Here is a 25,640-nt window from a genome sequence, read left to right as displayed (position 1 = left end):
AGGGCTTTTTCCCAGTGGACACAAGTTCAACAATGCTGCTCTGTAATACAACTGCTGCTTAGTCCACCAATGTTTTAATGCCGACTTGATCACTTTGACAGATTAGTGAAAGGGTAATACTAGCATCAATGGAATAGGAGGTTCCTCTATGACTCGGAAAAGTGAGATAGTCAACATTCCTGTGACACATTTTGACTTCCTCTTTCTGCACATCGCACTGCTCACTCCTGCTCACTTTGCTGAGAGAGGAAATCCCTTTTACCACAACATGTACCAAGACTCTGTTTTACAAACTGGCATCATCGGCAGATTATAAGTGCTTCTGGTACTTCTGATTTGTACTTGGCATAGCTGCAGATCAGTTATGGTGGAAAAGGATGATTGCAATTCTTCTTTGACAGCAATCAGGGTCCTGCGAGTGTCCCTCGTGGATGAACTGGAAGGGTGGATTGACTCACTGCTAGAGGTTTTAGTGTGTCAAGATGTTTTCAATTGTGACGACTGTGAGGTGGTGCTGTGTCAGTTGGGGCCGCGTTCAAGAGTAAGGAAGGTATTGGATATCTTGGAGTGCAAAGGTGAGGGGGCAATCAAGATTTTTCTCACAATTAGAAGTCATCGTCAGCAGGAGGCACAGACACACTCCAAGGAAGTCAACATTCAGCCTCAGTCCATAGGTATGTATTGTTCTTGTTTTACAAGCAGTGACCTAAATACAAAAATAAAAGACATTTTTCTATGCTCTATTGTTTTTGCAGAGTACAATAAAGTCAAACAAAAGCATAAAGATGTCCTCAGACGCCGAAGTGAGAACATGCTCCTCTACAACACTCGACATGGAGAGAAAATACTTTTTTCCAAACATTATGTCAATCTTTTATTAGTTGACGGACACCAGGGCTTGGAGACGAGAAGACATGAGGTTCTAACATTTGGACAGAAGCGACTCTCTATGCAACACAAGTCAGAAATACACAAGAAAATTGCACCAGCAGAACTCTTTTCAAGCCCAAATAGAGACCGTCCAGTCAGGAAGGTTCTCGTCAATGGGGTGGCCGGCATTGGAAAAACCATCCTGGTGCAGAAGATGCTTTATGACTTTGGCAGAGACAAGGGACATGTTTCATTTGATTTTATCATCCACATGACCTTCAGAGACCTGAATCTGATTGAGAAACCCACAAACTTTCGAGAGTTGATTTTGCGAAAATACAGACACCTCGCCAAAGAACTTGACAGCATTTTGGCCAATGACAACAAACTATTGATTATCTTGGATGGCTTTGATGAGTTCAGACACTACAGAAGCTGTGATGTAGACATTTTTGTGACTGAGCCAGATGATGATGCAGAGGTAGTGGAGATAGTAGGGAGTCTGATACAGGGTGAACTTCTGCCCAACGCTTCTGTCATAGTAACAAGTCGACCAGCAGCCTTCAGCCACATCCCAGTGGGCTGCATTGACCGCTTCGTGCTCATTACTGGTTTCTCCCTGACTGAAGTTCAAGATTTCTTTTTACGTTATTTCCAAGACAGTGCCCTTGCAGATCAAATGTTTGCAGTTGTTTCAGCAAATGAACTCATGCTAACACTGTGCTACATCCCTGCCTTTTGCTGCATTGTCTGTTGCATCCTGAATGAAAGCAAAGATCTCTTTGGAGAAAAGCCTAAAACAATGACAGACATTTATGTGCAGTATCTGGTGGCTTTGATTTGCTCTCACACTCAGTCAAGAGCTGAAACATCTCTTCAAGTGCAAAAAGAAGGGGGCACACAGAAGCTGTCTGATGTAGTCCTGAAACTGGGTCGCCTTGCCTTCCACAAGCTGATGGAGCAGCAAACACTATTTTACAGCAGCGATCAAGATCTTGCAGCGTTAGAGGGATGCAGCCTTGTTAGCACTTTCCTTGACAAGACATTAGCACAAGAGCCTGGCTGCACAGATGAAGTTTATTCATTTGCACACCTTACTGTTCAAGAGTTCTTTGCTGCAGTTTACTGTGCAGTGACAGATCACCCACTACCAGACACACTTCAACCCACTGTATGTCCTACAGAGAGCACAACCAATGGACATTTAGACCTTTTTAATCGATTCCTGTCTGGAATCCTCTCTGAACGCAATGCTAATCTCCTTTCAAGACAGTTAGGGCTATGTTACCACAAAGAAAAAGCGGGCACTTATCGCCGGAGCATCATCAGAGAACTTACAGCGCTCTGTGACAGTGGAGCCCATATCCTAAATCATTTACACTGCCTGTTTGAGCAGCAGGACCCTGCTTTAGCCATTGCCGTGCAACCAAAGATGCTACGGGTAAATGTTAGTGATGAAACACTTTCCCAAATGGATTACAATGCCATCAAGTACTTCCTTAATCTCACAAAGGGCAAAATATCAGAGTTAGATCTGACAGGTACTGGAGTAAGCTGTGAGGCTCTACGGGATATCCAACCCCTGCTCTTTCGATGTGAGAATCTTTGGTAAGTCCCCGGAAAAGGAATTGCTTTCCATCAATCCATGCTATGATCCTTTCCATCTCAAGTGATCAAGATTTAGTTTTGCTCTTATAAATGATCACTAACTATTTGCATCATCAGATTATCATGGGACTGCTAATATCATAATTTCACTTTTAAGGCTTGGAGAAAACAACCTTGATATGGACACAGTTCAGGTCGTTGCTGAGGTGCTGCAAGTATCAGACAGTTTAACCCATCTGGGGTAAGATTTGTTTTGAATGTCTAAAATACCAGCACTATCTGGCAAAATGAGGAACCCTTCTCTATTTCAGAGGATATGTTTTATTTTGTCTCGTGAAAATAATCACCACTTTCTGTTCTCCTTTTTAGAATTGGATGGTCAAACATTGGCGATGATGAACTGCTGACACTTACTCATGCGATACGGATTAAAAAATCTCTTGAAGAATTGTGGTAAGAAGCATTACATTATAAGTCCTATTGCCACTGTCACTTTATTTTGGGAAAATCAAAGTCAGTCCACCCACATCAATAATTTAAATAATAGACAAGAATTTTAATTCTTGTCATAATTGATAACCCAAAAGTTAGAGTTAGGGTTAATTGATTACCCTAACCCATAATTCATAATTGAAAGTCTTGAATCTTGAAATTAAAATATTATAAGACACTTTATAATGAACATAATTAAACATAAACAGGTTTCCCTGTCCTTCCTCTCACACCTGTTGTATTGCTTACGTCACAGGTTAGAGCCACTTATCATAGCTCTGCTTTGTACGTGTAAATGCGGAAGGTCCCCTGTCATGTGAATTTCCACCTACACAATCAGATGAAGCAGGAGTTAGTATTAGCTGTTTATGACACCATAGCACAACTGTATAATTCTGTACTGTCCCCTGTTAGAGGGGGTTTTGCCTTCACTTTGCTGAACCGTAAAGATAGACGTTGTTGCACTTTGTTGAGGTCGATGAGGCAAGTTGGGATTTGTACTATAGGGCTATACAAATAATATACAAATAAAGTGTGATTAATATGTATACAGTGGGTATGGAAAGTATTCAGACCCCTTTAAATTTTTCACTCTTTGTTTCATTGCAGCCATTTGCTAAAATCAAAAAAGTTCATTTTATTTCTCATTAATGTACACTCAGCACCCCATCTTGACAGAAAAAACCCAGAAATGTAGAAATGTTTGCAAATTTATTAAAAAAGAAAAACTGAAATATCACATGGTCATAAGTATTCAGACCCTTTGCTGTGACACTCATATTTAACTCACATGCTGTCTATTTGTTCTGATTGTCCTTGAGATGGTTCTGCTCCTTCATTGGAGTCCAGGTGTGTTTAATTAAACTGATTGGACTTGATAAGGAAAGGCAAACACCTGTATAAGACCTTACATCTCATGCATGTCAGAGCAAATGAGAATCATGAGGTCGAAGAAACTGCCCAAGGAGCTCAGAGACAGAATTGTGGCAAGGCACAGACCAGAACTCTTCCTACACCTGGCCGTCCAGCCAAACTGAGCAATCTTGGGAGAAGAGCCTTGGAGGTAAAGAAGAACCCAAAGATCACTGTGGCTGAGCTCCAGAGATGCAGTAGGGAGATGGGAGAAAGTTCCACAAAGTCAACTATCACTGCAGCCCTCCACCAGTCGGGGCTTTATGGCAGGAAGCCTCTCCTCAGTGCAAGACATATGAAAGCCTGCATAGAGTTTGCCAAAAAACACATGAAGGACTCCCAGACTATGAGAAATAAGATTCTCTGGTCTGATGAGACCAAGATTGAACTTTTTGGCGTTAATTCTAAGCGGTATGTGTGGAGAAAACCAGGCACTGCTCATCACCTGCCCAATACAATCCCAGTGAAACATGGTGGTGGCAGCGTCATGCTATGGGGGTGTTTTTCAGCTGCAGGGACAGGACGACTGGTTGCAATTGAATGCGGCCAAGTACAGAGATATCCTGGAAGAAAACCTCTTCCAGAGTGCTCAGGACCTCAGACTGGGCCGAAGGTTCACCTTCCAACAACACAATGACCCGAAGCACACAGCTAAAATAATGAAGGAGTGGCTTCGGAACAACTCTGTGACTTCTTGACTGGCCCAGCCAGAGCCCTGACCTATACCCAATTGAGCATCTCTAGAGAGACCTGAAAATGGCTGTCCACCAACGTTCACCATTCAGAACTGACAGAACTGGAGAGGATCTGCAAGGAAAAATGGCAGAGGATCCCCAAATCCAGGTGTGAAAAACTTGTTGCATCATTCCCAAGAAGACTCATGGCTGTACTAGCTCAAAAGGGTGCTTCGACTCAATACTGAGCAAAGGGTCTGAATAGTTATGACCATGTGATATTTCAGTTTTTCTTTTCTAATAAATTTGCAAACATTTCTACATTTCTGTTAAGATGGGTTGCTGAGTGTACATTAATGGGAAATAATACTTTTTTGATTTTAGAAAATGGCTGCAATGAAATAAAGAGTGAACAATTTAAAGGGGTCTAATAACTTTCCATACCCACTTTATGTATGTGTATATGTATGTATATATGTGTATATATATATATATATATATACATATATATATATATATATATATATATATATATATATATATATATATATATATATATATATATATATATATATATATATAAATATTGTTCAGGATATTTTACTGTTATTCAACAGGATGGAGGGCAACAGAGTGAGCCCCAGAGGTCTTCTGTCACTCAATGACTTGACACCATATCCTCTGAAAAAAGTTGTGTAAGTGAGGTACCTTTTTCAAATTGATTCTCAACTGTATTTCAAATGTTTTTGGTTTTTTTCACAAGCCTCTGCTGACTCTTAATTTTTAGGGCCATTTGGAATGACCTGAACGACAAGGAGCCAGAGTCCTGGTGCAGCCAAGAAAGCATTACTGTGACCTTCACAGATGATGAAGAGACGTGGGAAGCGTGGGGGGAGTGGGTCTTCAGGCGCTGTAAAGTTAGCAGCAATGACAAACTACTGATGGTACTCCATAAAGTGTGCAACATATCGGTCCACTGCTTAGAAACCAAGTGGGCAAGGACCTTCTACAAGCAACTATCTCAGCTCATCAAGCACAGGATTGAGTCCTGCACTGAGGACGACATATGCAAAAAGCTCAAAAAGTTTGAGAATATTCTGAACCTCTGACTAATGTCAAAAGTTTATTCTCACCACCATCTGTAAAATAAAAAATTCCAATGTCATCAAATCTGTGTGTGATGCTGAATTATTTGTGGAAACCACAAGATCATTAACACACAACAAAAAAATAAAAAAAAAATAAATAAAAATAAAAATAAAAATAAAAATAATAATAATGATAATGATAACTGCAATGCCTTGCAGCAGCAGGCACTAATTAGTAGCCATTAAAACAATTAGCAATTACTTGTGGAACAATGAAGAAAACATTTAATGAACAAAAAAAAAACTGTGGCCCGTACGGGGATCGAACCCGCGACCTTGGCGTTATTAGCACCACGCTCTAACCAACTGAGCTAACCGGCCGTGGATCAACTCAGCAGATGTTTTTAATTCATAAAATAAAACTATTCGTAGTAAGAATGAAAAAAATTGGATTGATTGTTACACTGTTTTTTACAAACTTGAATAAAAGTGTATTTTTCTACATCTCGTTGTTGCAGTTAATTGTAACCATACGAACGCCTATATTCACTTCAGCCACACACGCCTTATTTTGTAATGCTACAGCGGAAGTTGCTGTGACGAAATTATCCTGCGACGTGTTATTGAACGTAGCTGGTTCTGTGCTCTGTTTTATCCTGTTTATTGTACCTTCCTTGCGCAATCAATAACTGTTTCCACATTTCAAAAAGGGTGAGTTCTGTAGATAAGCATGGAATTTGGATTTTCAAGTCTATATTTTACAGAATTTAAATTGCACTGGTTTTGGCTGTAGCATTTTTAAAAATGTCTCTGCCCGCGAATTGACTACCACAATAGTATGCTAAAGGTAGGGATGGCTAACAGAGGCGCTAAATATGAAGCTTGCTGTCTTTTATGTTAACTCTTATTATTTTGTATCATTGTATGTGTATTCTACCACTGACATATGTATAATTAAGTTAATAGACCCCGTGAAATTGGAGATAAATTAGTATATTAATTGCATTGCTCTCTCAGATAAAGTAAGATAGAGACAAGTCAAACACAGTCGTTCCTGTGTTTTATAAAGTGTGTTGCTGGTTTGTGTGTTTCAGTCTGAACGTTAGGATGATTGACACAGAGAGGGGACCAGATCGTGTTGATGCTGGTCCCACAGAGCGCAGCAGCAAGGACAAGGACACGGACACTGAGAAGAAGAAGAAGCGCTCCCGAGTCAAACAACTGCTGGGTGATGTGAAGAAGCAGGTGGAGTTCTGGTTTGGAGACGTCAACCTTCACAAGGACCGTTTTCTGAGAAAACTCATGGATGAGGCAGATGATGGATGTAAGTGCCATTCACTAGCCCAGATATTTACACCATTTTGCTCTTATCTGCATTTGACAATTATCCTATTAGTGTTCTTGCATACCAAATGTGCAATTAAAATTATAATACTTTGTGAATTTCAATCCGGTTCGAATCTTATTTCACATTGCAAAGATGGGGTCAGTATCCACATATGCATTTCTAAACCTCAGTTGAAGGAGGACATTAGGCTTCAGCAGTTGTATTAAGTCAAAATAAATCATACTATTTCATATTAAAGTCTTTTAAAGATAAAAACAAAATACTTTTCATTGTGGAGGTATTTGTCTTACTTCCCTTACAAAGAATTGTTTATGTTGTTGGCTTGCCCACAAATGCCAAATTGGGTGCAAAAGCCTCATACTAGCTTCAGCATTTTTTATCAGTGTGGTTGCACTGATTTAAGGGATCATCTCACAGCCAGTGGTTGCTTTCAGTGACCACTAACCATTTCAGTATTTGTGGTGCATTCAGACAAAATTTGAAGAGCAAACTGGTCCGATTTTTAACATATAATTAATCTGTTTTAGATGTTGATATATCTGTGTTGACAAGCTTCAATCGAATGAAAAAGCTCACAACAGACACCAAGCTGATTGCAAGGGCCCTGAAGAATTCTTCTGTCGTTGAGGTACTGAATTTTTTATTTATTTTTTTTTCTTCTTCAACAAAACACCTTATAAATATCCCAATCTAAGATTCAATGATTTGTACATTTCCAAAGAAAGACACTGTTTTTTTGTGTTTCAGGTTAACTTGGAAGGCACTAAAGTACGACGGCAGTTTCCAGTTGGAGATATACCGAATGATACAGACAGCCGCACAGTCTATGTGGTAAAAGCTTTTTTTTGGTTGAGATATTTTTACTCTTTTGGAATTATTAGAATTTTTAAGGGTACCTAAATGCACAAGGAGTTTGTAAGCGTTGACATTGCGGTAATTTCTTTGCTGAAACTTGAATTTTCTTGCTGCTTATTGTGAATTTCTTTACACATTTACCAAGAAAAATCCTTTTCTTTTGTCTCTGTCTTTTTTAAAAGGAACTTTTGCCCAAGGATGTGACACACAGCTGGATAGAAAGAGTGTTCACAAAATGTGGGAATGTCGTGTATGTTAGTATCCCGAGATACAAGACTTCAGGTGAACCAAAGGGTTTTGCGTTTGTTGAGTTTGAGACAGAGGAACAAGCACAGAAAGCCATAGAGGTAATATGAATATGAAATATGTGATGATTCGTGTTAGTCCAGTGTTTGTTTGTGGTCTGAAAAGAACTCATGGGAATTGTTGATCTCTGAAAACAGATGCTGAATAACCCTCCTGAAGATGCGCCAAGAAAACCAGGGATTTTCCCCAAGACAAAAAATAGGAAGCAGCTCCCTCTGCCAGTCGACAATCCACAATTGGGTACAGTAATTTCAATTAAACAGTTATAGTTCCTCTCCGTCACTGCTTCTGTGAATGTGGATGTACCTGACTGATGAAAAATCTGATGCCGCCACAATTTGTTGTGTTCATCCCCGTTTTCTTGATCCATCCATGTGCTACAGGGGAGGAAGAGGAGGAGAAGAAGAAGAAAAAGAAGAAGAAAAAGAGAGACAGTGCCACAGTTCCAAAGCCTGCGGAAGAAGCCAAAGAGCAGATGATGGAAGCACAGCCATCAGAACAAAAGAGGAAGCACTCTGGAGCAGGGGATTTTAGACCAGAGGTTGCCAGCAGTACCAAGACTGCGGGCAAACTGTCAGAGAAAAAAAGACGACGGTCACAGACAGTAGAAGGTCCTGAAAGTGAGCTGCCATCAAAGATGAGAAAAACCAGTGAAAGTGAGTCTGGACTGAAGGAGAAAGATGTTGTTAAGGCTGGTAAGTGATTGTAGTATCTGCTGGTCTAAGTAATAAAAATGAGATCATAAACAGAAACTGATTACTTCCCTTTAACCCCCCCCTACTCATTCCACTCGTCTTGTTACTCTTGTTTCATAATGACTGGCCTTTGCTTTTTGTCCTTTTCCTCTGTCAGATCCACCCACTCAAATTGACATGGAGAGAGGTGTTGAGGAAGGGAAAGAAAACAGAGATGATTCAGCAGTCAAAGTGAAGAGGAAGAGAAAAAAAATGCACAAGGAAAAACTGAAAATTGGGGAGGAAGTCATCCCACTGCGTGTTCTTTCAAAGTAAATCCCTACATCCCCTTTTTCTTCATACGTCAAAATTAATGATTGAAAGTACGTCAGACTCAAAAACACCTTTGACGCTTAACTGGACATCTGTCTTCCTCTTTTTTTGCCCTAAAGGAAAGAGTGGCTCGTACTGAAGGAGGAGTACTTGACCCTGCAAAAGCACAGCATGACGACACTGAAGAGGTGCATCACTAAGATTGATCAAAAGCGGCACAAGAGTCTGTTGAAGACAGAGAAACATCATCAAGATCTAAAAGGTGGGATTTGTCGCCCCTTATCTTTGTAATTTGAGTTCAGATAGTATTGTATTACGTATGCAAACGCGATTATAACATGAAACTTATATTGTTTTAACGTTCTATAACGTGATACTGACCTGTTTTTATTTTGCTGATGTGGCAGCAGTACACTTCCGTAACTTTACACTAAACCTAGATCAACAAATAACATTACTAGATACCCAAACATTTTTCACTCAAATAGGTTTGTTGCGGAGAGGGTGTTTTTTTTATTCCAGCACTGCTTGCACCTTCCTCAGTGCGCACTTCTCCACCACAGTACTGAGTCCTGCCTCAGTCCCGTCACTGAGGAAGCCCAGCAAGTAATGTCATTGAACATGACAAACAAGACCAAACTATTCTCATCATATTAAAATGTAACTCTCATTTCAGCTTGAAAAGAAATCGACACAGGATGGTTTAATGGTGTAATGTTGGTTTGCGTTTTCTTGTAGATAAGAGTGAAAAAAGTGAAAAAAGTGAAAAAGCCACGAACAAGGGCCCTCAGTTTACCAGTGGTGTCATCATTAAGATCACAGACGTCAAACCACTACCTGGGAGAAAGTTCATCAAGGTACTGGATAACTTACTGCACTCATTACCTTTACAGTCACTTTTAATGATGTTCAGCATATGGGCATGAATTCAAGTTAAGCTTATGCCTTGTCTGTGTGTGTGTGTGCACAGGATGCCTTGTCCAAAATATCACCAGTGGCATACATTGACATTTTGGAGGGAGATGCTGAGGGTCACATCCGATTTCACACCCCAGAGGAAGCTAAAGCTGTCAGCGCCGTCAGAGCGGAGATTCAGAGAGAGCACAGCTGGAAACTTGAAATTCTCTCAGGTATGAATTTTTATTATTTTCTGTTTCACGGTGTCAAGTGTATATTGTTTGCGGACTCGTGTGACCCACATGCAAATAATATGCTAACTAAGGAGAAGATCTGGATGACCGAGCCTGGCACACACTGGTTTCCATTATTGATGATGGTGAAAATAATTTATTGGCACAGCTCGGCTCAGGTTCAGTTTTATTCCACAAGGTTTCTTAGTTGAACTCAATGAGTGAACTTTTTTTCAGGTGAAAACGTAGCTTTTTTTTTCATTCAAAGGTGACCATGAACAAAGGTATTGGCAGAAGATCCTAGTGGACCGGCAGGTCAAGTTAAATCGCCCGAGAGAAAAGAAGCGGGGCACGGAGAAGGTGAGATCATACTCTATTTATTCAAAAACGATAGAAAAATACATATAGATTTCATTGTATACAACAATATAATATTAGTTTGATCATATTTTTTTGTTTAATCAGGCTCTAAATAGGATGGACAAGAAGTTTGTCTGCTGGCATCATTGCCACTTATTAGAAGGACACAATTAGTGCATAGGGATGACAGCTTTATCAAATTCTTTCTTAAATTAGTTTAAATGTGTCAATCATCTTGGCCCCAGAATCCTACTCTCCAGAGTCATCCAACTAGTAGTAGAGTGAATGGTATATGTAAAATGGTATAATCTGCCACACCAGCAAAACCACATCGTTCTTCATTTGGACAATCTGCTTTTTCTGTAAGAGGCTGTCAATTATGGACTTCATTACCAAGTCGAATACATTTCAGATCTTTTAATCTTTTACTTCAAAAGTTAAATGTATTAAATGTAATGTTATAATGTATTTTATATGCAAAAGCCCTACTAGGGACTGGAGTTGCAAGTTAGTAATTGCTGTGAACTCTTTGTGCAGCACATCAGCTTCATTCTCTGTCTTGGAACTATGTTAAACACCATTGTTCTTAATAAATAAATAAATAAATGAATATATATGTACACCACAATTCAAGTATCAGCTCTAAACTTGACAAGTTCCTCAAAAATGTGGTTGCACAGTAACTAACAAGGGCCAGGTTTTAGTCTCCATGAGGACTACTGGTCCTGTTAAGGTCATTGTTGATGCTAAAAAAATAAGTGTGCACACACACACACACACACACACAAAGCTCTCCCTTCTGTTTACATGCTACTAAGTGTAATTTTTCATTTTTACTCTCACTCTTCAGCTCATATCTAAAGCAGAAAAAATCATCATTGCCCGGGCCAAGGAGGCTAATAAGCACATCCGTTTTCAAGAAGACTGACACCTGCCTTTGTTCTTTATTTTGTACAAGAACATTTGTAAATCAGACTTGGTGTGATGATAGTGGGCATTTATGTGTTTAGTTTGACAGAACTAGTTCAAATGTTCCCTCGTTTGCACTGGCGCTCCCGAGATAATGGCTGATGCTACTTCGTTCGCATATTGTCATTTTAATTGACATTCGTTTTAAAATAGAAAATTCTGTGTATGATGTGTTTTTGATTTGTTCTTCTAGTAAAGAGTGATTCGTCACGAGTCGTATTTGCTTTTTGTTTTTTAATAAAAAATAGTTTGATGGTCCCTGTGTGTCTTGTTATATATTTACCAAACACTTAACTTAAAATATAAAAATAAAACACCTTCTATACATAATAAACGGGCAGCGACTTTATTGCTTTCAATACTTTTTAGGTTTGAAATGTGAAGATTTCAGTTCAGATTAAGGCTGCGACTAATTGTTTTCATAATCGATTAATCAAGAAAATAACCAACAGATTAATCAATTATGAAATTTCTTTTCAAATGCCTTTTTTTTTTTTTACAAACCAAAATGATTTAGTTTTAATGATTTCTTTGTTATATGAAGCAAAGAAACAAGAACATAAAGATGAAAAAGCAGATAACACTAAAGCGAAAACCCACACTAAAAATAGTTCACTTAACTGTTGCAACTGCAGTTCAGATGGAGTGATCACTCCAGTTGAAATGTTGGACTCAAAAGATTTAGCTCCAAGTTACTGACAAAGCAGCTGTTTAAAATGCAAATTGTTAAAAAGAAAAGTACACCATTTAATATCAGGAACATGTATATTTGTGATCAACCCTGTTTAATGCTGGAGAACATGCTCTTTTCCCAGCAGGAGTCTGAGGTCTGTGTGTGGTGCTGCAGCTGAAATGACAGCAGCCTCATTCAGTTTTGGATGGAGGCACAAAGGCTTTGTTTGAAGTCTGGAGGTGTGCACATTGTAAAGTTGGTTTTCCCGGGCCGTTCCACGTCTCTCTGGCCAACAAGCGTTGCGGCACGTTCCAAGCTCTGTAATCCTCCTTCATGGTCGTGGTTGCAAGAAAGGGCTCCTTGCTTTTCTTACTGTGAAGCACAGATGGCAGGATTGGCCTGGTGCGCTCGCACTTGTGTGGTACGTAAACGGCATGTGTGGTGGAGAGATAGGCGTCGTGATCTGCTGGTGGCCTGGACACTTGGAATTTATCTTGGCAGTGGTGCTTGTTTTCAAGGGAGCAGTTCTTGAATTGCTGATATAATTCGCTGGCTCTGTCAAAAAGTTTTGGGTTTGTTTGCCAAACCAAATTTGGCCTAAAGGACGCTGTGGATTCTGACAGCAGATCTTTGCTGGTTTGGTTTGCAGGCTTCTCTCTGCGTGTCCTGGGCTGCAATGAGTGGGCGACATAATCTGATCTGTAGCTGGTGATGCTTTCAAATGGTTTGGAGTTGGTATAGACCTGAACAAAACTATCGTGTGAACGATCCTTGCTGTCGCCTGTGACAGCTAATCCTTGGTTGACTTTCAAGCTCTCATGCAGTCTGTATGGCAGGCTCTGGTTGGTTTTCCATGCTTGGAAATCATCTGGAAAGCAGAAGACGGTGAGACTGGAGTTTTTCCCAGAGGGCCACAGTGACATGAATAAAGAAAGCAAAGGGCCACAAATAAAAGGATTTAAAGAAATAATAATTAGGGATGGCACTTTTTGTGTTTTTTCTGATACTGATACCGATATCACAAACTCGAGTATCTACCGATAATATCAGCCTGATACGTTCCTTGAAAACTGTTAACAACACATTTGTGCTAGCTGTTTCAAGCTATTTCAAAGATATAATTCTCCACTATGAGAATTGTTATTATTATTGTTATCATTATTATATAATTCTCCACTCCAACTGTGTAACACATATTCTTTGCCCATTGAGAAGAAATAAGCTGCTCACAACATGACTCGTGAAGTTGCAATACATTTAAATAGGATTTTTGGATTGTATCGGATTTTAAATCTTTGTCTTTCCGATATCAGATCCAGTTATTTTTACCAGTATCGTGCTAATTGTGATACTGAGTATTTGTGTAGTTAAAATATTACTAATGTGAAGGTGCAAAACTGAAATGTTTGGTCTGTATTTGCATTGTTTCTCCATATGTCATCATATCAGGTTTTGAATCGACTCTTAGTCAAAAACTCAACTTTTCTGTTTCTGAAGCAGTTTCTCACTTTAACTCTGATTCTGTCATTACAAACGCTAACATCCCAACACTAATCTGTCTAAAGAGTCAACTTGAAGTGACCCGTGAGGATGTCGGGCCCCAGAACTCTATGTTGCCCATGTGTGCAGTAACGGAATCTACTGATATTTAAGTTGCTTACTTTTGTACACCGATGTGTAGTCCTCCATCTTGGATGCCAGCTGGTTTAGTGCATAGGAAGCAGGATTGTGTGGAGCGCTGCTGCACCTCTGGTGGTCTTTGGTCTTCCTTCATGAGATATATGAGATTTGAAGCACATTTACTTCCCCATAGCCATATACCACATTTTCATAGAACTTACCTAATCATGGTCATACCGGCTCCACTCCTCAGAGGATGGCAAAGGTCTCTCTGTGTTGGGGTTGAGATGACCGTCTTAATGCAGCAGGGAGGGAGGAACCTCTCCTGATACTCTGTGGTCATGGAGGCCCGTGTTTGGGCTCTCTGTGAGCTGGAACACTTCCTGGATATCAATACAATGTACACACAGTACGCTATTTAAGTCATATTGTAGGGGTCAACTGGGGCCGATATGTCATCGATTATTACTAGTTTTTGAGGCCAATAACTACTGAAGCATACTGCTTCCACACCAGCAAAATAAAAACAGATCAGTGTCATGTTATAACTTGATAGTCTACGTATGTTGGGAGAACAGTGTCATTTTATTGTCCACCATTTGTACTACTACTAATAATGATAATCAGAGCCATAGCAAAGGGGTAGGCAAACTTGGCAGCCCCACAACGACACCAGGTTGTTTGTAAATGACAGAAAACAAAGCAATATAAAGACACGGCAACCAGAGATGGCAGACTTCACCCCATTAACGCAACAAGCCTCTGGCACCCTCTGTTGGTCATAGTGGCAAGTGCAGGCAAGTGCAGGCAAGTGCAGAAGCACACACAGACACACAGTGTTTGTTGTCTGCTTTAAGAGTGAGCTCAAGGTTGTATCAGCATTCTGGGATGATATGAAGACGGATCCCCGAGTGGCCACCCGGGCGTTTTTGTTTTATCGCCGTCATTGTCGTCATATTGTTCTTCTTGTGTTTGGAGAATGTTTGGTCTGGCTTTCTTCATTCTGTCTCTGTTTCTCTAATTGTATGCATTGTAAGGTATAGTCATTTCAAATAAGCTTTACTTTTAAGCTTTACATTGTGGCGGTGTTACAGCACTACGTACAGGTCTGGTAGCTGTACTACAGCATTTAGGGTTGTTTTGGGGGTTTTGTATGGATGAAGACATTACTAGTTTTTCATAATGACAAAGGAAAAGATTCCATTCCTTTCTGTTCCTGTGTGGATAGGGCTCTAAATAATGTATCAATGAGGTCAATTTATGTTGGTTGGGGGCTATAGTAGTTAAAGTTAACTAGGGCTTTCAGTGGACCTAGAAACAGCTCTACTAATAACAATAATAATAATAATAATAAGTTTAGATCTTATTTCATGTTTTTCCCAAGCAAATCCACACAGATCCCTCATCAGGAAAGCATTAGTAAAATGTGGCCTCACCTCATTGACGTATTCTTTCTGCTGACTCTCTTTATTCCGTGGATTGTCTTGTCTCACACCGTTGTTCAGTTACGGCTGCTTCACCCTGCGTGGTTTCTGGCGTCCTGTGGCTCGGAGTTGTTAGAGTCTGCCCCCTAACTCCACTGGAGGCTCCGCCGTAGGCTATGAATTATTGACTGTGTGTGTGTTGAAGTAGAGTAGCACGTAGTAGCAGCCTGAGAGCTTCTAAAAATAAACCTCACATTGTGCGGTGATGCTGATGCAGGCACGTTGCCATGGTGAGGACGCTGCTCGTGATGATGATGATGATGATTATTATTATTATTAAAATGTTGCTCTTTTTTATGGTCAGTCAGGATGCCATCGTGTTGCATTTGTTGCATTTGACAGTTTATTGTTATTTTTCCTTTTATTGTGATGAAAATGTGCAGTGCATTTAGGTTGTGCCTTTTGCAGCGTGACTTATTCGCACGACTCCATCTGTCATTTTTTAGAACTTGTCCAAAAATAGAGACAGAGGGGTGGGTGGGGTGCGGGTGTAAGCCTGTGCACATGCACAAACACACACAGTGTAATCCCGAGACCTATCCGTGAGTTGTTTAAAAAAAAAGTATTCAATACAAACAAGTTAAGAATTGAAAACAAAGTTTAGGTATGTGTTATAGTTAAAAACAGGTAATGTGACACTGCAATAAATAATAATTATTTTTAAAGAAGGAATAAAAGCAAAATACCTACTACAAAATTAGTAACAAAATTACTACTTAAATTGAGATTTTTGAGTAGGTAACATATTTATCATATTATGTTAAAATAAACCTAAACAAATCAACCAGAAAAAAACCCAGATTCATTTGTTTATATTCATTTTCAGGGGTTTGTTGTGTGAGGATTGGCTTCATCAAGTCATGTATGTGTTTGTCCACTGGATGGCGCCTAAGGACAAATAAAAGATGACCATTAACAATACATATAATAAATAACTGATGCATATAAGAATAAAGTGTAAGAAACAAATGACCAGTACTTATAGATGCCATCTTGCTATTGAGTTAATCAACATTTTATTGAAGTGTGGTGAAGTCACAGTTTGTTTCAAGATTTCTATTATTTTATAATTTCATATTCTTAAGTATAAAATCACCCGAGCAAAAGCAATACAAAGGCTATCTTGTGTCTGATAGATAATAATTTGCTGGTGACGATACAACATATGTCATTTCTGAGATTTAAGACAGCCAGTATATTAAATAGATTATCCTTAACATTTGCAACAATGATTTAAACTTCAAACTTCAAGAAGTCAGTGAATATTCATTTTTTATACAACACTTCCGAGAGATATTTTTCTTGTTTAACCATAAAAATAAAAACAGGCACTAGAAACCAACTCAGGCCCTTTTTTCCTGTTGAAATGCCTGCATGTGTGGGGCTGAGTGGGCTATGATTTCTAAAATACCACCTTTCTCAATGAAACCATGTGCTTTTGAAGTAAATTCAAACCTTCAGCCACAAGGCACGGGAGTGACAAATCACTTTTTGGCAACTGAAATATTGTATGTTACTGTTCAACAGGTGAAATATAATACATTGCTCGAAGGATTATCGCAAACCCCCATCATATTCTTATTTAAAAACATGATGACTGCATATTGCAATCGTGCATAAACAAGGACATCAGACATACCAACCAGAGCACAACAGAGGACCAGAATCACTGGTTCTGGCCAACTTCAAGCACTGGGGGAAATGATCATATAGGCCTAAATCACACTGTTAAATGAATGCACAGCTGAACAATGGAGTTAATCAAGTGTGAGATTTTCAGACTCACACAGGAAGGACTTTATTTGAGGTGGACGTCCAGCACAAGTCCATATAAGGCAGTTTTCAGCCTGATTTAACCTTGATGAGTTCCTCTGCAAAAGCACCTGTTTAAAGGTCAAGTGAATAAATCACTTAAGTTACTAAACTGGGTCCAGCTCATTTCACTTAGTCTGGCTCATTAAACCTCTGCTGAGGCAGATGGTGAGAATTGTACAAGCTTGAATCTAACAAGAACAATTAAGACAAAAAAGAAGAATTAAATTCCACCCGTGAGGATTACTTAATATGATTAAAAGCACCTGTGTGCATTCACTGGTGACGGATGAACTTTTAAGTGTCTCTAAATTTGCTTCGTCATAAACAGTTTAGGCTCAGTTTGCTTCTTTGTAGTCACGAATTAAACAACAGATTCCAAGCTTCAGGGTTAGTCCGGGTTAGGACTTTGTTTTAGGGTTAGAATTCAGATTATGATGAGGCATTTAGTTGTGATGGTTAGGTTTAGGGTAAGGGGCTAAGGAATGCATTATATATACACACATGTTCTCATTAACCCTGCTGCGCAAGTGTGTATGTGTTCTTGTGTGTGTCTTTGTGAGAACCAAAAACAAGAAAACATTTTGGCTGGTCCTCACAACTTTAAAGGCATTTTGGCCTGCTTTTAGGTTTAGAGTTAGGTTTTGGTTAAGGGTTAGGCATTTAGTTGTGATTTAGTTGTATGTGCGTGTTCCAGGTATTACTCATGTTGTGGAGACTTAAGTCTGTTCACACAGTCACATTATGGGAACTTGTCTTCATTATGGGTCAAGTCCACATACCTTAAATGATTCAATTTTAAGGTGAAGACATGTTGTATGGTTTGGATGAGGTTAGGGTTAAAGCCAGTAGTGGTTAAGGTCAGAGTGTCCAAATGTAATGAATGTATTTAACCAAAGCCAATTTCCTCTGCAGTCATGAAAACCAGACTGGATGTGACATTTTACAACATTTTTCAACAACATTGTCGTACTGAACACCTCATGTCCACATTGATTACTCTCACCAGGGTACAGTTGTCTATTCAGATCACATCCATTCATTCAGCGACTTTGAGTCTGAGGAGGTTCATGGATATTTTAGGTCTTTTCCCCATTAAGAATTCCTGACTTCATGAAAAACGGACTTCTTGATTCAAGGTCATGTAAATAATTCAGATAGAGTTTGGTTTAATTAATTGAAAAAAAAAAATGAATGAGACTTTATTTTGTTGCTGATATCAGCCAGATGGTGGTGCCAAAGCTCTTATGAAGTTACCTCATACAAGCCTCAGAGCGTGAGTTTATGAGAGTTCAATGAAAACCGCTCCAGTGTGAGCGTGGATACGTCTGATGCAGAGTACAAGGAATGTTTGCAATAATGTTGTCCCTTTGCATTTTTTTTTTTTGACAGAAATCCTACATCATTCTGACAGGATTTCATTTGTTTATGGAAAAATTCGCCCACATTTTCCAGAGTGGTTGATGCACATTGTGTGCTTGTGCCAATATGGCGACCAAATCCATAAAACAACTCAAATCATGTCAGGGATGAAGACATCAGAGAGTCCAGAGAGGAAACAGATTATCTTCACACTGACAATCATATGTCTGTTTTTGTCATATTTGGACCTTTTGGTGAGAACCTTTGTCCACTCAATTCCAAACATTGAAGATTTACATGCATTGTTATGCAGTTTATGCATTTTAGGTGGTTCCATTGTTGACTACCTTCTAGTAATCAACAGATAATCAGTTGACACTTCTTTATATGTACTGTTCTCTCCTGTTTTTCACTTTAATTAGATGGTCCTGACACAAATGTACAGATGCAAGTGAAGTTTCCCTACTAATAATGTGTTGACTGTCAACAGATAATTGTCAACTTATTGATGATTAGATATTTGCTTGACAATAAACATATTGTCAGCAGATAGAATTGATCATACTGTTCACGTCTGCTGACCCAATCTACAGAAAACTAGTTGGTTGAGCGAACCATGATGGTTAATAACACTGCAAAAACAATTTGTAGTCTTCTGGCAGTTAGTTAATGTCACATATCAGTTGAATACGTGTCATCTGATTACCTGTTGACATGATAGTCAACAATGGACTATCAAATTATAATGAAAAAAATGAAGTATCTCCTTATTTTTTTACTTTCATATTCTAAATTCTATGTTTATGTAAGTATTTTGCCCTTGCACTGAACCACTAATGTAAGATATAACATGTGAGTATATGCATTAATTGGCTCTCTTTGTGAATTCATACGTGGAGCACACCCAGCCAGCATGTCCATGTGGGGCCCATAAGAGTTATGTTCGGGCTGATAATCTGTCCACGGTTTCCATGGTGGCCCCACCTGTGTTTGCACTTCAAGCTCGTACCCGCGCCGTACCCTTTCAAGTCTACCTGGATATGTAGTGGCATAGGCTTGAAGTGGGCAGATTATGCAGGTCCCATATGGTTCCAGTAACACACACACCATATGGGCAAACACAGGTGGGGCCATAATGGAAACCATAGACAAACCCACTTGGGACCAGTATTGTCAGCCCAAATATAACCCTTATGGGGCTCGCATGGACATGTTGCCAGGGCACTGGTGTACAAGATCACTTTACTGTCTAAAATGGCATGGATGTGAACCCCCCATTTATTGGAAATTAACAGTTGATGAGATTAAAGAAATGGAAAGTGATCAGCTGAGTAACAAAGACGAGGAATATCATTTAAGAAGAACTTGAGTAAATAGGTCATGGAGATGATGGAGAGGAATGATGAAACATGTGGAAATGAACTGCAACCCTGCCTCCTTGTTTTTGATTGTTGACATTAGTTGGGCTACATCCAGTGCTGGCTCAAGCCTTTATGGCGCCCTAAGATGAATTTGATTTGGGGCCCCCCCACCACCTCAGAGTAGCCAGATCTTTACGATTAATGATACTGTAACACTATACATTGCATTAATCATAGTTGTGTTATTGACACAAAAACAATTTTTGAGGACATCACCAAAGTGGCTCAACAGTCATTATTATTCAAAGTGAAGCACTCTCTGTGCTGATACAGAACTTGAATCAAGCAGGTAAACCAGTTTAATGACTTAGACTTCTTATTTAGATATGTAAATATGTATAAACAATATCCTCACACACTCAGGGAACTAAGCTGCCACTTAGTTTGCTTATGTCTTGCTCCCTCTTATAATTTTGTTAAAAGTGTTTATTTATCAGTTAAAATGTATGACTTGGTTGAAAATATATATACACCTGCAATAAAATAGAACCAAAATAATGGCAATTTTGAGCTCAAGCTCAGTGCGTAAAAGGAGCGGGTCAATAAATTATGTTAATCAGTCTGGACACATTGGAGGCGTGTTGTGCGGTAAGTGGGGGTCACGCCTGCTCCGCACCGTGGAAATCCTCCCCAGTGGTAAACGCTGTCTCCAGTCCACTGCATGTGCGCTGCCACATATCTGCCCACTCTCACTTTTCTTACTTTGGTGCTCAATTTCCCCTCGGTGCCGGGCTACCGTGCAACAAGTTTTGCAGGAGAATCAGTGCGCAGTCACACAGGTTCACTGGAGCAAAGTGGGGGGGCTCCACTCGTCCATCTATCTGCCGCTGTCGCCACAGAGTCACAGTACGTGAACGGCGCGTCGCAGGCACACTTACACTCATTTACGCACACAGAACCGTGTGCCACAAATTCGTGACTGCGCGCCAGATGCAGTTTGCTCCCCACAGCGCGTGCAGTTAAATGGAGACCGCAAGAGGAGCATCAAGGTGCGTGGAGAAAATGGAGAAAGCGGCGCCTCAGAAGCGACAGCATAGCCGCACAACGGTGCTCAACATCCTCTCCTCTCTGTGTTCCGTGGCGTCCGTCGCCTTCTGCATTCTACTCAGCATTAACGCGGCCGATATCCAGAACCGAGTTGTGGATTTGGAGAGCGGGGGAGGCGAGCGGCCGGTGATCCGAGCCCCGGGTTACTCCACGGATGATTTAAATTCCCTGATTCAGCAGAGAGTTAATGAGGTGCTCTCGCAGGTAAGACGCGACTCTTCCCAACTAACTTAATTGTCATCAGCTGCTTAATTGACACTGACTCTCAGTCTCAGAGCCGTGCATGAAAACAACTTCCAAGCAAACACTAGTATGGAATGACGTACGATAAACATGTGCACGTGAATGAAAATTGCGTTCTTGTATAATTGCAGCGCTCCTATGAAAATTATGTCAAGATTCGGACTGCGAGACAAACGTCACCTGAATGCAACTGCCCACCAGGTAAAGGCAACTTCCCCAATACATTCTGGTGCTTGTGTGTGTGTAATTAGAACTGTGTTGTTGAACAGCTCCTCAGGTTATTTCATTCAAACCAGTGACGCACAGTTAGTGTGGATAGTGTTGGAGCTGTGACGTGATGGACGCAGACAGCTGACTTGTCTTTACGCTTAACAGAAAGACAGCTATTTAACAGTGGTCTATACATAGAGGTGCTGAGAGCTGTGACCTGTGATGTTGCCCGTCCTCCTGGAAAAGAAAGAAAGAAAGAAAGACACACGAAATTCCCATTTCTCCCCAGTAGATGGAAACATTGATTCCTCCTGTGTAGTTCACCAGTCTAATCATGTTGGGGTAGGAGACATGGTAGTCAGTGCATCAATTGTGGGAGATTTGTGTTGTCATGTGTGTCAGAAAGGAGGCTGCAGAGTTTTGAAGCTTTGGAGCACATTGTGTCTGGTTATCAACTGTTGCCATGACAACTCTACATTAAATGCAGTGGAAAAAAAGAAATAACATAGGAAAATGCAAAAATGCTACCAAACAATAAAATAGAGTGGGGCAGCCATGCACTCGTGGAAAGGAAACTTGGTTTGTAGGATTGCCAGTTCGAATCCCAACGAGTCATGGGCTGGGTTACCTCTGAGCAAAGTATCACATTCCCATTGTTCTCCATTGATTGGGTTATGCAGTGTACTCCTAGCCTGGTTAAAACTGTGGGGATGGTAGCTCAGTGGTAGTGAGTTGTCTTTTAACTGGAAGGATGTGGGTTTGATTCCCAGCTCCAGACGTCGTTCCTGATGGCTGTGGCAGTAGCGTGTGAATGGGTATGAAAGATGCCCTATTAACGTGTGAATGACAAAACTGTTGTGTGAAGCAGCGTTTTGAGTCTTTCATACCCATTCACACACTGCCTGCACGACACCAGGAAAGTGCTATAAAAATACAGACCATTTACTGTAAATGGGAGGACTGCAGTTAGGGTGTACGGCATGAAAACAAATCTTTGCCAAATCAAGTATGTGCTTCACTGAAAGAGCAGGTGATGTGCTGTGGCAGCCCCAGAGTGTAAGAAGTTGAATTTTGTTGCAGATAAGGTTAAAAAAAGAAGTTTTATCCCTCCAGAAGATTTTTTTTTTATTCATGTTGCATCAAATGAAAACAATTAGTTATTCACCAATAGGCAAAAAAGGAACCAAATAGATAGTTTTTAAACTGTTATCTTAGTTCTTAAAGATTGGCATATATGATATAGAGATGCATGGGAAGTCATGTTTGAATTGTTGAGCTCAGGGATGTGCTCATTTGTCGTGAAAATTGCCATGAACTCTTCAAGCAATCGGCCACCAAGATCACTGACTGACGGTCAGTTTCCAGAATCCCAAAGGTTTGTCAAGCAGGCCCCAGTTAAAAGAGATAAACTGAGTCTATGAAGTCTATATTACCTCAGTATATAAAGTGTCAGCAGTATTCTTCCATTTGCTCTCAGTGAGCGGCACGTGAACCCTGTGCTTGTTTCTACTGTCGACTCGGCTGAACTCCTCTGCAGTTTCCTACATGCTGCAGGAAACTGCCTTGTTTTCACAACTTTTTTTTTTCGGCGTTTGATGAAGAGGGACCTGCCCACACAGCGTCAGTCAGCTCCAGTTGGGAGAGTGAGCCAGTGAGTGTGAACATATTGCAGTTGACCTCTCTGGCAAAGCTATAGGTGTGAAATAGAGCTGTGTGGTTGGATCTTGAAATGGATAATCCAGGCGCTTGGCAAGTGTTCTTGACGTGTCCTTGAGCAAGACACTGGCCCTGTCCCACTGTCCACCCTCACAGACTTTGATGCACTTTCATGGTCAGTCAGGGAATGCTTTGGGTTGTCCCTCTGTGGACTTGTCAAGAGTCCACTTGCAGCCATTTTGAGCACTTTATAGCCATTTTCTGTAAGTTGACATCTTTTTCAGACTTAAAGTATCTTAGGAAGCCACAGCTTGTAGCGTATGGAGATAACAGTCAAACTGACATTACAAGACAAAAGAACATAACACAATCAGATTAACGTAAAATATTCGTTGTTTATTATTAACAAGGATTTCTTAACTTTTCTTTATCTGAAAAATTATAAACTCATATCTACAACGTCTATACATATAAACGGGAAGGTGAGGATCCGTCTTTTTGTATTCAAAATGTATGTTCCCAAACAACTAAACAGCGTTTTCTAAAAAAAGCTGTAGTGTGTAACTTTTTAATGTCAACAAATGTCTGTTCAAACCACTGTTAAATGAATTCATACAATGTTTTAAATGTATCATCTCCACATGACTTGCTCTGTGTATAGCCTTGTTCAGATCCTGTGTCACCCAGGGGCATTCCCATGCCGCTTACAGGAAGTCAGTCAGTCAGTCATCATCTAACCGCTTTATCCTCCACCAGAAGGTCGCTGTGCCAATCTCAGCTACATCGGGCGATAGGCGGGGTACACCCTGGACAGTTCGCCAGTCCATCGCAGGGCCACACACAGCTAGAGACAAACAACCATTCATGCAAACTCCACTACACCACCGTGTGGCCCGCTTACAGGAAGTGATTTGTTTTATTGTAATTCAAACCGAGGCAACAGCAACTTTGCACTAGTAAAGTGCAATTGCAAAGTAGTTGGCTAGTACCCACAAAAAAGGTTTCTTGCCCCCGCCTGCTACTGCTGTATACACACAAATTCTCCCTCGGTCAGGTCTGATAGTATTGCCTGACGGAGGTTGCTGTATACAAATAATGTTATGTTGTTTAAAAAGGCAGAATTTAAACACCATAACAAAAATCATCAAAATGTACAAACTGCAGCTTTTAGTTATACTTGAACAGAAAGAAAAAAGTCTAATATTTGCCAAATTGAACAATCTTTTTTTTGGTGTCATCAATATAAACATATCCATCAAAGTCCCATTCGTCATTCATTCCCAGTATTTTTTTGAGTTCTTGCAGCCTCTGGCACAGCAGGTGACGTCATCAATGTTCGTGACTGTTCAGGGCTTAAGGGTTTAGGGGGAACTTTGGTATTTGGACACTGAAGCCTCTGAGTGTCTGGTGTTTAAACGGAACCATAATACAGCATAATCATATCTGATAATATCTATTATAATCATAGATGTAGATGCAAGAAAAACCAAGACTAGTGTAAGTGATAATCGTGAATGAATGACACACATTATTTGTTTTCACAAGTGGTTTGTGACTCGTCTGCCGAGTTGAAAATGCCTGAATTAATGAGCCAGAAGTATGAACCATAATGAGACTCACAATCATACTGTGCTCTGTTCTCCATCCCTATCGTGTGTCTGTCATTTCTTTCTCCCACCACATTTCTGTAAAGGGCAGAAATAAAACAATGAAAACATTTCACATGAAATGATGCATGAAGACGCTAAACCCAAGGCGGCTCTGAGCTTGATTTTTTTTTTTTGGAAACTTGCAATCGCCAGTTTGCACCATATTTTGTTAATGCTCTTTAGTGGTCTTTTTTTCTTAGAACAAATATCTTTGTACTCTATGAAAGCTGAATTAGTTCACTCAGTATTTATTCACTCTTCTGTTTCAGAGTCAGTCTATAGCTCAGATGATGTGGCTTTTTTTCATTTTTTCCTTTAAGGGGCGGACTGTAATGTGCCTTTTACAATCTTCACATTATTGCTGTCAAGGAAGATGGAGTGGTTGCATAGACAAAGCAATGGTCCATAGCTTGGGGAGGAATTTTTTATTTGTGTCATCTTTATCGGAGATAGTCCTTCGCCATCTCAAAGTTTATGTCTTACACAGCCTAGGTGAGTCAGCTATTAGCAGACATGTCTAGATATTGGCTGAAAACTTAAAACCAGTTGTTCAGGGGTAATCTGACTGGATTTTGGATAATGGAGTGGATCATATTTTGAAAATGGGTTGTAAAAAAAAAAAGATTTTGAAATCAGACTAGCAGCTAGAACCTGTTAATGTCCTATGTAGTCCCATTCAGAGCATGTGTAATCTGAATTTGATAATGGAGTAATAATGGATTTACATGAACCTGGATGGCAAAATAGGATTTTAAAGTAGTTTAAATGGCGCTTAAATGCAGATACATTTAATCCAGATTAACTAGGCTCTTTTCAACCTGAGTGCACTTAGCCATGCAAAAGA

General features: G+C 40.0%; 4 protein-coding genes and 1 non-coding gene across 7 annotated transcripts in view; 3 read left to right on the top strand and 2 right to left on the bottom strand.

The window, feature by feature from the left end:
- Positions 1-260: 260 nt before the first annotated feature.
- On the top strand, positions 261-5,714 carry LOC122766976 (protein NLRC3-like). Its single transcript, XM_044022257.1, has 6 exons — positions 261-674; positions 756-2,478; positions 2,636-2,719; positions 2,848-2,931; positions 5,174-5,251; positions 5,344-5,714. Exons 1-6 carry the CDS (start codon positions 365-367, stop codon positions 5,663-5,665), a joined length of 2,601 nt encoding a protein of 866 aa, XP_043878192.1. The 5' UTR covers positions 261-364; the 3' UTR covers positions 5,666-5,714.
- A 237-nt stretch (positions 5,715-5,951) lies between these two features.
- On the bottom strand, positions 5,952-6,025 carry trnai-aau. The gene has a single exon. It is a non-coding gene; the product is annotated as a tRNA-Ile (tRNA).
- Positions 6,026-6,240: 215 nt separating this feature from the next.
- On the top strand, positions 6,241-11,877 carry larp7 (La ribonucleoprotein 7, transcriptional regulator). Of its 2 annotated transcripts, none has more exons than XM_044022777.1 (13): positions 6,241-6,355; positions 6,751-6,968; positions 7,520-7,620; positions 7,740-7,823; positions 8,030-8,194; positions 8,291-8,393; positions 8,537-8,848; positions 9,006-9,159; positions 9,280-9,422; positions 9,899-10,017; positions 10,131-10,290; positions 10,559-10,650; positions 11,501-11,877. In XM_044022777.1, exons 2-13 carry the CDS (start codon positions 6,752-6,754, stop codon positions 11,576-11,578), a joined length of 1,728 nt encoding a protein of 575 aa, XP_043878712.1. In that variant the 5' UTR covers positions 6,241-6,355; position 6,751; the 3' UTR covers positions 11,579-11,877. The 2 variants fall into 2 exon arrangements, with proteins under 2 accessions (XP_043878712.1, XP_043878711.1); XM_044022776.1 differs by having other exon boundaries at positions 6,739-6,968.
- Positions 11,878-12,160: 283 nt separating this feature from the next.
- saxo2 (stabilizer of axonemal microtubules 2) lies at positions 12,161-15,510 on the bottom strand. Its single transcript, XM_044022253.1, has 4 exons — positions 15,349-15,510; positions 14,134-14,295; positions 13,954-14,060; positions 12,161-13,160 (listed from the first exon to the last, which is right to left on the bottom strand). The coding sequence occupies exons 1-4, from the start codon at positions 15,351-15,353 to the stop codon at positions 12,484-12,486; spliced, it is 951 nt and encodes a 316-aa protein (XP_043878188.1). The 5' UTR covers positions 15,354-15,510; the 3' UTR covers positions 12,161-12,483.
- A 5,136-nt stretch (positions 15,511-20,646) lies between these two features.
- The window catches only part of LOC122765802 (collagen alpha-1(XXV) chain), a 173,803-nt gene continuing 168,809 nt past the window's right edge, over positions 20,647-25,640 (top strand). For both annotated transcript variants that reach the window (XM_044020235.1, XM_044020234.1), the window contains exons 1-2: positions 20,647-21,242; positions 21,413-21,482. In XM_044020235.1, the coding sequence (XP_043876170.1) occupies positions 20,955-21,242; positions 21,413-21,482 (358 nt within the window). In that variant the 5' untranslated portion in view covers positions 20,647-20,954. The remainder of the gene's footprint in view (positions 21,243-21,412; positions 21,483-25,640) is intronic.

This window comes from Solea senegalensis, linkage group LG3, assembly GCF_019176455.1.
Source record: "Solea senegalensis isolate Sse05_10M linkage group LG3, IFAPA_SoseM_1, whole genome shotgun sequence".
Lineage (NCBI taxonomy): Eukaryota > Metazoa > Chordata > Actinopteri > Pleuronectiformes > Soleidae > Solea > Solea senegalensis.
This window is presented reverse-complemented; position numbering and strand designations above follow the sequence as displayed.